General features: G+C 39.1%; 1 protein-coding gene across 3 annotated transcripts in view; it reads right to left on the bottom strand.

Moving 5' to 3' along the window:
* The window catches only part of dennd5a (DENN/MADD domain containing 5A), a 268,461-nt gene extending 257,945 nt beyond the window's left edge, over positions 1-10,516 (bottom strand). For all 3 annotated transcript variants that reach the window (XM_060838913.1, XM_060838915.1, XM_060838914.1), the window contains exon 1: positions 10,296-10,516. In XM_060838913.1, the coding sequence (XP_060694896.1) occupies positions 10,296-10,404 (109 nt within the window). In that variant the 5' untranslated portion in view covers positions 10,405-10,516. The remainder of the gene's footprint in view (positions 1-10,295) is intronic.
* Positions 10,517-12,380: the final 1,864 nt, after the last annotated feature.

The raw sequence follows: 12,380 nt of genomic DNA, 5'->3' as shown, positions 1-12,380 counted from the left end.
ATTCTCAATAGGAGGGAAAAAAAAGGGGAAAAACAAAGCTCCAAACGGATTTCCTCCATTTCCTTTACAGAATGATAAACTCATACCCAAGCAACAATATTTATACATACTACAATCATTTAAATTTGTCCACAAAGTCTCTTGCCTTCTCCGATGTGTCAAAGAGATGCATGGATCCATCTAAAGTGATCCGAAGCACTGCCGGATATCTCAGGGAGTACTGAATCCCAAGCTCCTTCAATCTTCTCTTGATGCCATCATACAATTTTCGTTTCTGGATTACTGCTGCTGAAAAATCCTGAAAAAACATGATCTTAGACTTCTCGTAAATTAGGGCCTTTGGATCCTTCCCCTGGAGTCTGGAAGCCTCCATGATTCTCTCCTTAGCCCAGTAATGATAGAACCACACCCGGAAAGGACGAGGGCATTGACCCAGACCCAACCTCCGTGGTGCGATCCAGTGAGCCCTCTCTATGTTCAATCCTCTCACGTCAGTCTCCAAGTCAAGGAATTTCGGAAGCCAATCTTCAACAAATTCTGCAGGCCACTCACCTTCCTTACTCTCAGGCAGACCGATGATCCGAATGTTTTTTCTCCTGCCCCTAAGGTCATCCACTTGGTCACACAAATTACGAACCTGCATCTTCAGGGCTTGGATCTCTTCCTTGAATGAACTGGCATCAGCTTCCACCACCGTGACCCTGTGCTCCACCTAGTCCATCCTCTTCTCCAGGTCTCCCAGCTGCTGCTTATGCTTCTGCAGCATGAGAGAGACTGGAGCTAGCTTCTCTTCACTATTTCCCCAACATCTCGCAAGACTGAGAGCTGGTTCACCAGGTCCTGGAAAGTAATCGGCTCCGAGGCTGCTGTAGGCTGAGCTGCAGGCCCGGCCTCAAATGCTCCTCCTCCCTTTTTAGGCATTTCTGGACAGCTGAAAATACAGCTAAGTCAATTTTTAAGTGTTTCTTGGGGCTCCACAATCTTTCTAACACCCCAAGAAATTCTGATGACCTCGGTTGGGTGGGTTAAAGAACCATCCTGCTCCTACTGCGATGCGAAGCTCTGCAGTATGATCTTTTCAGATCGCCGCCATCTAAGATCCCCCAGAAGTGTTCCTTTTTAATGTTTTTTTGTAATTTGGTCAATCAGTTTATTTAAAAAAAAGAGAATTCTTCCCCAGTGCTCTTCGCCTACTCAACAAGGAATGGGTCCAGAAGTGAAAACTGGAAATTGATGCTTGTACTATATTATGGATTTACAATGAAACTTTTGTGAATCTTTTGCTTCCTAATTCAATTTATGGAATTCTGTGAATGAAATCATCAGAACTTTTCCATTTATACTTATTTAGCTAATTTTTCATGTCCAGGCCTATCAATTGAACTTAGTGGTTCTTTGCTAAAACATAAACAAAAAAAAAACCTACATATAAAAAGTTGGATTAACTACATTACATATCTGTGACTTCTATAATCTATCCTACCTTCAACCTGACCATTTTAGACTCCAGCCTTATGGTCGAAATAATGACAAAGACAACAGAGTTAACTGTATTCTCATACCTAATCTAGAAATATTTCAAAGCATCAGAACAGACCAAGGGAATGTTATACAATGAACAGAGTATGAGTTAATTTGCACACTGAGTTTCAACATCAAAGGTTTAGGCAAGGCAGTCTTGCCTAAGTCAGACACAGAAGAACACAAACAGCGCTGGGTAAATGCTAATGCTTTAGATCATTAAAATAGTATTCTACTTTTCACATTAAAAATGTTTTAAACTTGAGAAAGCTCAGTAAATATGAATAAAACCTATCCTTAATATAACACAAATTGTGAACAAAGTAGCTGTGCAGAATATGGAAGATTCACAATTCCACACTCAGTAGGTGTATCTGTCTGAAGGTTGGAGAACACAAATGCGAAACATAACAGTTCCATTCCACGACATGAGGATCCCTCACTCAATGATACATCAAAATAAAAATAAAAGAACAGAAATTTGAAGAACAATTCATTATCACAAGTGTGGACAGAAGAATCATCTGGAAGAAACCTCTGAACCAACTTTAAAGTTCTACAATATAGGTTAGCAATTGTGGACCACATATTAGACATAAATAATTTCTGACAAAAAGTCCTTGGATCTTTTTGTCCAGTTACATTCAAACACTGTTCTTCAAGCCTGCTCTGCCATTCAATAACAGCATTTGAAATATTGTGAGCAGTTTTGGGCCCTGTATCAAAAGGGAGGATGTACTGGCCTTGGGAGGAGTATCCAAAGGTGCTTTTATAAAAATGATCCAAGGGATGAAGGTCATTATTAAGAAGGTCTTGTCACAAGAGGGGCGGTTGAGGACTCTAGGTCTGTACTTGATAGAGTTTAGAAGGATGAGAGGAGGAATCTCAATGAAAATTTACAGAGTATTGATAGGCCTGGGCTTGGAAAAGATGTTTCCACGAGCAAGACAGACTAGGACTCAAGGGATAACCTCAGAGTGAAGGGACAACCCTTTAATACTGAGATGTGGAAGAATTTCTTTAGCCAGAGGGTGTGAATCTGTGGATTTCATTGCCACAGAAAACTGTGAAGGCCAAGTCACTGAGTGAATTTAAGACAAAGGTAGATAGGTTCTTGATTGGTAAGGGGAGCAAGGCTTACGCAGAGAAGGTAGGAGAATAGGGTTGAGAAACATATCAGCCTTCATAGAATGGCAGGGCAGAACAATGGATCACATGACCTAATTCTGCTATTAAATCTTATGGTCTTAAAGCTGATCTGATTTTAACTTCTCCTCGACATTCCTGCATTTCCCTACAATCTTTCATCCCCTTGGTAATCAAGAATTTATCTACATCTGCCTTTAAATATTTAAAGATTCTGTATCCACTGCCTTTACAGGAAGGAAATTTCAAACACAATCCAGAAAGAAAAAAATGCTTCCTCATCTCTGTCTTAAAGGGCAACCATTTAGTTTTAAACTATGAATTGCTTCCACTGTTTCTACCTTCAAATAAAAGGACATGACTTCTGATTCTCTGCTCTGGATAAGGTGAAATAGCTTGTCATAGTTTGTGATTCTCCCACAAAAGGAAAAATCCTTGCCACATCCACCTGGCCAGGTCCCCTCAGGATCTTAAATGATTCAATTAAGTTACTTCAGTCCATGGATTTTAACAATTAGTTTGCAGCTACATTTTGAAATTACATTGCAATAAGAGGTTATGACAAGCTGCCAGAAAAGTTAACATTTTACTCATTTTGCCAATTCAGCATTCCTTGAGGTTATTTTAGCACCCAGAATCATGAAAATTTCAGAATGGAAGGAGGCTATTTGGTCCATCATTTTTGAATTGACTACTGGAAACAGCAGCTGATGTTAGAATTCAAATCTTAAATGATCCTTAATTTAACACTAATTGGCAGAGGCACATACAAATTCCTGAAAAATAAAAATACAATACTGGTTCAGGATAGAGAAGAAAAAAAAAACACACATGAAAGATAAAATCCTCCAAACATCTCATACTATTTATTCCTCTTTCCCTTTCCCAAATCCTAAGTATTCACTAATTGACATTGACTGTTTGCTATAACTAATGAACAATAGACCCATTGATTTCCTCCCCTTTCGTGGGGATACCGGGAGTGGAGGGTGCTGCACGCAGCAGTCCCCTGCAAACACAGATTGTGGTGAATCACAGACTCCCAACCCTACTGCTTGTCTGTGGTGCTGTGGAGTCCATGGACCATGTATATATGGGGTCTGGACATCCGCACTCCCTTTTTGGTTTCCTTAAAGATTTTTTTTATGTTTTTGGTTACACTTCAGCCCCACACTCCTGATATTTGGGCAGCCGGTGTGGTGGGCATGGGAAGGCAGGTCAGATGATCTCCTCGTGGATTTGCTCCTGGGCCTGGCCAGGTCAGCCACAAACAGGTCCCACAGTGGGCCTTGGAGAGAGCTGTTATGGCCGATAGCCTGCCCCTCTTCTGGAGTTACATTAGGGACCAGGTGCCTTTGGAGTAGGAGCATGCAGTGTCTACCAACAATCTTGAGGCTTTCAGAGAGAGGTGGGCACCGCAGGGTGTGGAATGTTATACTTCTCCCTCCGATTCTATACTGATTTGATCTCTGCCCTCACCTTCACTTTTTTGATCACTTAGCAATACCCTTTTTTGAGAAGGGCATTGCTTGTCACTGGCCACTTGGGCGTTTCTTTTCTTCCTGGTAGTGGAGTACGAATAAAGATTTCTGCACACATTGTTCTGCACGTGCACACACACAACATGGGTGCTGGGGAATAAATAAGCACTACTGCAGTTAGGCAGTAGTATAGGGATTTATCTAATTTTTTTAAATTATGTAAAGTGGGGATTTAGAATCTCCTCAGTTCAGGGGACTGACTCCAAGCTGGTAAGTCACACAGCCAATGTGTGTTGCTGTTGGTTTTTGTTTTTGGGACACCTGATTCCTGAATTAGCTGACCTATGCAGCCAGTTGGTTACTGGTATTCCTTTTTTGAGGACTGATTTCTGAACTGGCTGATCCCACAATGTGTTACAAAAAAAAACAACAATTGATTAGTGTTCTTGTGTTACAATGAAAATATGCCTACTTCGGAGTCAGAGGGTCTGGGATCTAGTCCCACCTGCTCCAGAGGTGTGTAATAACATCTCTGAACAGATTGATTAAAAAATATCCAGACCCACTGATTAAGGGTCTCTTGTGCAGTGACCATGTTCTTACCTCTGAACCAGAGGGTCCCAGTTCAAGTTCCACCTGCCCTGGAGGCATGTTATAACATGTCTGAGTAATTGGATTAAAATAACTGGACCCACTGATTGGGCTGATGGCTTCAGAAGTCACACTATCATCCCAAAAATGCCAGTGATCACAAGATGTCTCAAATTGCAAACTGTAAAATGTATAATAATATGCTATCAAAGAAAGCTTTTTTTTTATTCGTAGGAAATGGGCATCACTGGCTAAGCCAGTATTTATTGCTAAATATGAAAAAATAAATGTCATGATTAAAATAGACTTATGTAGAAGATGAAAAATATAAAAGAGGGCATGCCCTTTATTTGAAGGTAGAAACAGTGGAATCAATTCGTATTGGTCTATTCAAATACATAAAAATCTAAGGTAATGATTTGATAAGTAGATTACTCTACTTTATATAAATAAATAATTAATCCTTTCTTACAGAAACCTCTCATGTGACATAGGTGCTCCAGAGTCATGTAATAACATCCCCAAAAATAGGTTAATTTTTTTAAAAATTCTTACACAACTGACAATATTGCATATTGCATCTGTCAGCAATTTTTTGCACAGTTGTTAGATGAGATTCTCTCGGTTACCACTGGCTCAAATTGGCTGAAGGCCGGCAACAGTGATTTTAGGAACCTCTGAAGGAGGCAGAGATGGATCTTCCACTTGGTACCGGGGGGGTGAACATATGCTGCCAATGCGGCAGCCTTCTTTTAAAATTGATGTGCTGGGGTTCCCCCATCAGTGAATTATTTAATTATTCACCATTCACAAGCGTACGTGGCAGGACAGTAGAGCATAGATCTGATCTATTTGTTGTGGAATCACTTCGACCTGTCTATACTTGCTGTTTGTTATGCAAATAATCGCGTATTGTAACTCCAGGTTGACACCTCATGTTTAGGTACACCTGGTGCTGATCCTGCATGCCTTCTACGCTCTTCATTGAATCAGGGCTGATCCCCTGGCTTGATGGTAGTGGTAGAATAGGAGATATGACAGGTCATGAGTTTGCAGACTGTATGGGAGTACGGTTGTTGCTGATGTCCAGAAAACTTCATGGATGCCCAATTGCTAAATATGTTCAAAATCTATCCCACTTAGCATGATAGAAGGTACCTTTGTGGTCAAGACAAGACGTTGTCTCCACAAGCACAGTGCAGTGGTCACTCCTACCACTACTGTTTCAGACAGATGCATCTGCAGCAGGCAGTTTGATGATGAGGAGGCTAAATGTGTTTTTCCTCTTGTTGCTTCCTTCACCCACCAGCCACAGACCCAACCTAACAGTTATGCCCTTGAGGACTCAGCCAACTTACTCAATGGAGGTGCTGACAAGCCATTCTAAGTGGTAGTTTTAAATGTCCATCACTAATTGAATTTTGGTCTTTGCCACACTCAGTGCTTCCTCCAACTGCAGTACTGAACCAACATCCCAGTGAGAGTAAGCATGAGCATATCCTTGACATTAAAGCCATATTTGACTGAGAAAGCATCAAGAAACTTCTTAAATGTTACTCGAGTACCTGCCTCCACCACTCTCTCCGGCAGCACATTCTATATTTCTACCATTCTCTGAGTGAAAATCTTTTTCACCATATCTCCTGTTAACCACTTACTCCTCAGCTTAAAATGGTTACTAAAACCAGAAGGCATATTACAATCCATCTGCTAAAACATTGCTATTCACTCGACTTGTCTATATTCCTTTTTGCCAACTCTCTACCTTCATTAGATAACACACTTTCATGACTATCTTAATGTAACCAGCAATTTTAACTGCCATATACTCAATATTCTTATCCAAATAATTGACATACTATAGATTGTAAATAGTTGAAAATGTAGCACTGATCCCTGTGGCAACGCAATCCAAGAAAGACTTATTTGTCCATATTCTCTCCTTCCTATTAATTAACCAATCCTCTAGGCATGTTAATAAGTTTCTTCTAACAGGAGTCATACCTTGTGAAGCAACCTTTATCATGGAACCTTATTAAATGTCATTGGGGAATCTTTATTTGTCTGAATGAGTATAGTTCCAACAAAAATCAAGTTGCTTGACACCATCCTGAGCAAAGCAACCTGTTTGACTGGAATTCTATCCACCATCTTAAACATTCATGCCTTCTAATACCAGCACATCATCGACAAGCTGTACTGCAGCAACCCAGCAAAGGTCATTGGACAGATCCTTCCAAGTCCTTGAGACCTATCACCTAAAGAACGAGTGCATGAGGACTCCATCACACATTAGTCCCCTCCAAGGCAGTGACTTGGAATTTTATGGTAATTTATTTATTGTTGGTGGGTCAAAATCTTGGAATGCCCTCCCTAATACCACAAGATGCGGAGTTAACTACATTGATTGCAACAGTTTAAACAGACAGCTCACCACCTACTCACGGACAGGAAGCAATAGATAACAAATACTAACTTTGCCAGCAACCATCACATCCTTGGAGCAAATAAATAACGATGACAATATAGAGATCATAAAGATAAATGTTCTCCTACTAATTATGTTAAATGAATCTGACTTATTAACAAACCTATAAGGTTTACACTCTTATTGGTTTCAGACATTGTTGCAGAAACCCATTCTGACACATTCAAGAAATGTACTAATCTGTTTATCATAACCCGTAAAAACTTAAGCCGGTTGCTAAAACCATTCTGACTTCATGACATGCTTGTCTATTCTCTGCTTATACATATCAAACACTTCATAGCTACTTCGAGGAGGCCTCTATATAATTCCTATTATAGGCTTTTTTCTATAGAAATCCTTTTCTATTCCTTCATTCTCGTATACCCTCTTAACAGAGCAATTACTTCATCCATCATGATGACAGATCTTCCTCATTTCCATTTTCCATTTTATAACCTAGCTTATTTTGTCACCAGTGCTGACCATCTAATTGTTGTGTCTCAGTAATTATAATCACTTCATGGCCTCCAAGTTGAACTTAACATCTGTAATTGTTCGATTTGTTTCTTATGCTCAGCACATTGGTGTAAAAGACACTTATTTGGATTACATGCTTCTAATTTGTCCTTCTACTCCAATGTTTTACTGACATATTCATTTTAGTTCTAATTCTATAACTAAGTTTTAATCTTTTGGTTTCTTTTCAACATTTTTGACAATTATTCTACTCTCTTCCTTTCCGTTTGTTTTAAAATGATTTATACCACATTTTCCACCTGAGCCTTTGTCCAACATGTAGCAATGTAAAATTCACTTTTCACTATTCTGTTTATCATTTCTGCTCAAAACCTAGTAATTGTCTGCTTCAGGTGGAACCCATCCCAATGATATAGTTTCTTCCCATTTCAATACTGATACTATTGTCTACGAATGCTTAAATATCTTTCCTTTTGCTCTTAAGGTGTTGCATTTTATGTTTAATGTAACACTGCAATTAATATTTGTTTAAAAATAAATCAGAATAATCATATATATGTGGAAGCAATTTAGTTTAGAAACTTTTGAAAACTGATTAAATATTATGCCAAAAGAAACTCAAGCTGGTAAACATTAAATTCATTTAAAAATGCTAAGAAATCAAAGAACTGGTTTACACTGTGCATGTTATTTATGATTACTATGCATAACAACATGAACTGGCAATGGACGCACCGAAAAAGAAATACACTGGAGCACATTTTAAAGTATTTAATTAAAACTAGCTTAATTCAAGAGCAGATGTACACATTCACTCAGAAAATGCTAATGTGGGGACATTCATATTCCAATAGTACTCTTGATTCATCCCCCTACAGCTGCATTAGCTAAATACCAAATATCGTGCCAGGATTGGTCCTGCAGCATCTCCAGAGAAACATGCAGCAGTTACTGTCTTCCTGTAGAGAGTTTCAGTAACAATGACATCATCCTTTCAGAGCCTCGCTTGAGTGGAGCTGATGTGGAAGGACTCAAAGGACAGTATGAATGCAGATGATTCAAGCCCACACTCCACCCACTCTAAGGATCTCTCTTTGTTTACAAGATGGTCTAGATTGCACCGGTGCACTGCATTCAGAATGCAAAATAATTATTAAGCAACTTTATTCATACTAAACACAACACATACAGGAAGAATGATGCTATTACATTAAATTTATGAATGATTAATATTCAAAACATACCAGTAAATAGAAAACACTATCATTAACATACACACATTACAGTATACAACACATACTTTCTGAGCAGAATGCAATACAAACTTTGAGGCATTTTTTTCATTTTATAGTTTTTTTTATTCTTTACATTTAAGTACGTACATGTATAACTGCAATGCCAGGATGTAAAAGGCTATGGGCCAAGTGTTGGGAAAGGGATCAGAATCATTAGACAATTGTTTCTGACTAGCACAGCCCCGAAAGGGTGAAGGACCTTTTTCTTGGCTGGAAACCTCTATGATTCAATTCGAAAAAGTGTAAGCTTCTTCAGATAATAGCATTTCATTGCAATATTAATTTTTAAATAAATAACACAAAAGAAAACATTTCTGATCAACTTGCTAATTGATAGAAATAAAGAGAAAAATGGTTAAATAGCATCCTTCTATGCTATGACCAGGTTCTGAATTAGTACTGAGGTGCATGCATAAATAGTAAGATTAAGGAAATAGTGTAATAATTTTAAAACATTCATTGAAATACACATATCTGCAAACTTAAATCAAACTCCACACAGAATATTAATCATGACAGCAGAGAAAGCAACCACTTGCTGTACCATTTTCACATGCAATAACAGCACAACTGGAGCAAGATTAATTGTGTTTCCAATAGTTAGACATTAATACAGTGAACTTAACTTTGTTCCTAACGCTTTCAAAATGCACAAATTTAGGTCATAGTTTAAAATACCATCACCAGCACGCCCTGAGAATCACTGGAAATGATAGCTGTCGATCTATTTAAAGATGGTCAAGAGGAAACAGATAACCACATAAAAACCGTGTACGTATTGATAGACGTTAAAACAAAACTATATTATACACTAAATAGCGAAATACAGTCCCTTTATTTACAGCTATGTCACTGTGCATACGACTTTAGGCTTAAGCATTCTCGCATCTTTTTCAAAGCTGCAAATAACAGTACTTTAATAAATTCAGTTGCGACTCAATAAATATTCCAAACAACCGACTACTAGAGGACTCTATGACTCAAAAAGATAAAATCCACTCTTTAACGTTGTCAAAAGAGTGGACAAAGCGAACTCCATTTGCAGGGATTGTGAACTGTCAAAAGACAGCTCCATATTATCACTTCCTGCATCACTTTGTGGCATTAATGCTGACTTTATCGAGACCTAAAGACGCTACACATTAATTTAAATCTTCACTTCTATTCGCTCGGATTCCGAACTGCTTATCCTGAAGTGCTAGTCGCCATATATTTTTGGAGGAGCTGAAAGATTTGAAGGTTCAGCTTTCCTTTGGTTCCAATCATAGTGTTGAGAGAGAAACTGGCAAAAACATCTAAAAACGAGACGCTCACCCGAGAGTTCGTCCGGTTCCAAGCCCGTCTCGACATCCAGCCCACAGATGACGAAGTAATCGGCGAAGCGGCAGCCGCTGCTGGTGGTGGTGGTATTATTGGCGGTCATAGCGAGCACTGGCCCCGGATTTGCTCCCTCTCCCCCAGCTCGAGCTCTGTGCGGCCGCCCTTTCAGCCCCGGTCAGCAGCGGCGCGCGCCGCTCCCACCACAGCTCGAGCTGGAGCCGTTAGAACAGTGCTGCACTGCATGCTGGGCCACGCCATCCACAACCACCCTTTCAGGGGGCAACTAGCTCCGCCTCACAACCGAGACTGCACCACTTGGAATGTTCACACACCTTCCAACCTACACCTCGATTCAACACTCCTCTCATTCAAACCCATTATTCTTGGCATATCTGCAATTTTTTTGAAAAAAAACCTTGCAACTTTCTATCCATTTAATTTTCCAGCTGATTGAAACTTGGCAGAATGAGGAGATTTCTTCATCCGCTAGCAACTGTGTCAAAATTGTGCTGACATGATTGTACTGCAGATCGAGTTGGAAAAGGAACACCTTTTTTTAAAAAAGGAATTTAAGCACATTTCTTAATGTTTTTCGCTCATCTGTAGTAGTCTGGAAATTTGCAATTAATTTCATAAATTGAATAATACATGTTTTTATTAAAAATGCCTTGAATACTGATAAGAAATATATTTGGTAATACAGTTTCAATGATGCTGTACGGCATTACTCATCACGAACCAATCTGTGCTTTAGGAAGTATCCGTCTTTTCAGAACTACCTACATTTAACACTTTAGATATTGCTGGCTTATTGAGTGTCCAAAGACTTTATTTCGTTATCGTTAGGCATGGTGTTGTTTTATTTCAATTCTAACGGCTACACTCTGACAGGTAAATAACATACATAGCATTAATTTGACAGCAAGGAAAAGGCGCAAAAATGACAGAGGGAGGAATGAGTGTGTGTATGTGTGTGTGTTAAAACATTTGAACAGAACTGTAATAGACCATTTTGTTCAATTGTTCCATGTTGACATTTCCCGCGCCGCACTCCCCGCCCCACATTTCAAACATATTTACTCATTATGTTCTCAAATTCCTTCAAGTCCTTTTCCTTAACCATCTATCTGGCTAATTTGGATGTTGGCATAAGATTTACTCGGAATCATGGAAGTGAATGCCAAGGTCACAAAACTAACAATTTTCCCATGCATTCTTTCTAAATCTCCAAATTTAATCTTCCGTCTATATCCCTCACTCTTGAGGCCTCTGCTGTCCACCCTTCCTCATTCTCTCATAATTTTAAACCCTTCTGAAATAAAACCCCATATTTTGCACTGTTATATTGAAAGAAAGGTTCCATTTCAGCGAAACAAATTCCAGTAATCAATTAGCTTCCCACGGAACAAAATAATATGAAGGATAGTCAAAAATATATACAACTGTAAATCTGTGGTTCTGTTTCCTGATGTCTCTTGCCACATTCCATGTTACCTTTAATCCAATCTTCTTGCTTACTCTTCTGACCAATATAACATTTTCACCTTGTCACTTCAGTATTCTCCTCCTTTGTTATTCTCTTGATTAATCTCTCCTTTGAGTCTGCCTTTCCAGATCCACCTGGTGAATGTTTGCTGGCAACTAAAGTCATAGTTAACAGGCACTACTAAGAGAAGTGACTGCACAACACCCCATCCACCTCCACCATACATTGTAAAGTCTGTGAACTAAAAACAGGAATTCAACAGTTTAACTCAAAATGACTGGGATGACTCAGACATGCCATTTAATCTTGTATGCAAAAGATAAACTAAAACATCCAATGCACAGGACGTAGTTTAATAGATTCTGGATTAGTGGTGCTGGAAGAGCACAGCAGTTCAGGCAGCATCCGAGGAGCAGTAAAATCGATGTTTCAGGCAAAAGCCCTTCATCAGGAATACAGGCAGAGAGCCTGAAGGGTGGAGAGAGTTTAATGGATATTGTACCAGTAGTCAAAATGTTGTGAGTTTCACTGTCACCATGCCACGTTAAAATATTGGAACCACTTCATCGGCTAGATACAGTAAAACAAATCAT

This window comes from Hemiscyllium ocellatum, chromosome 18 (assembly GCF_020745735.1).
Source record: "Hemiscyllium ocellatum isolate sHemOce1 chromosome 18, sHemOce1.pat.X.cur, whole genome shotgun sequence".
Lineage (NCBI taxonomy): Eukaryota > Metazoa > Chordata > Chondrichthyes > Orectolobiformes > Hemiscylliidae > Hemiscyllium > Hemiscyllium ocellatum.
Note: the sequence above shows the minus strand (reverse complement) of the source record. Positions and strands in the feature narration are given on the sequence as shown.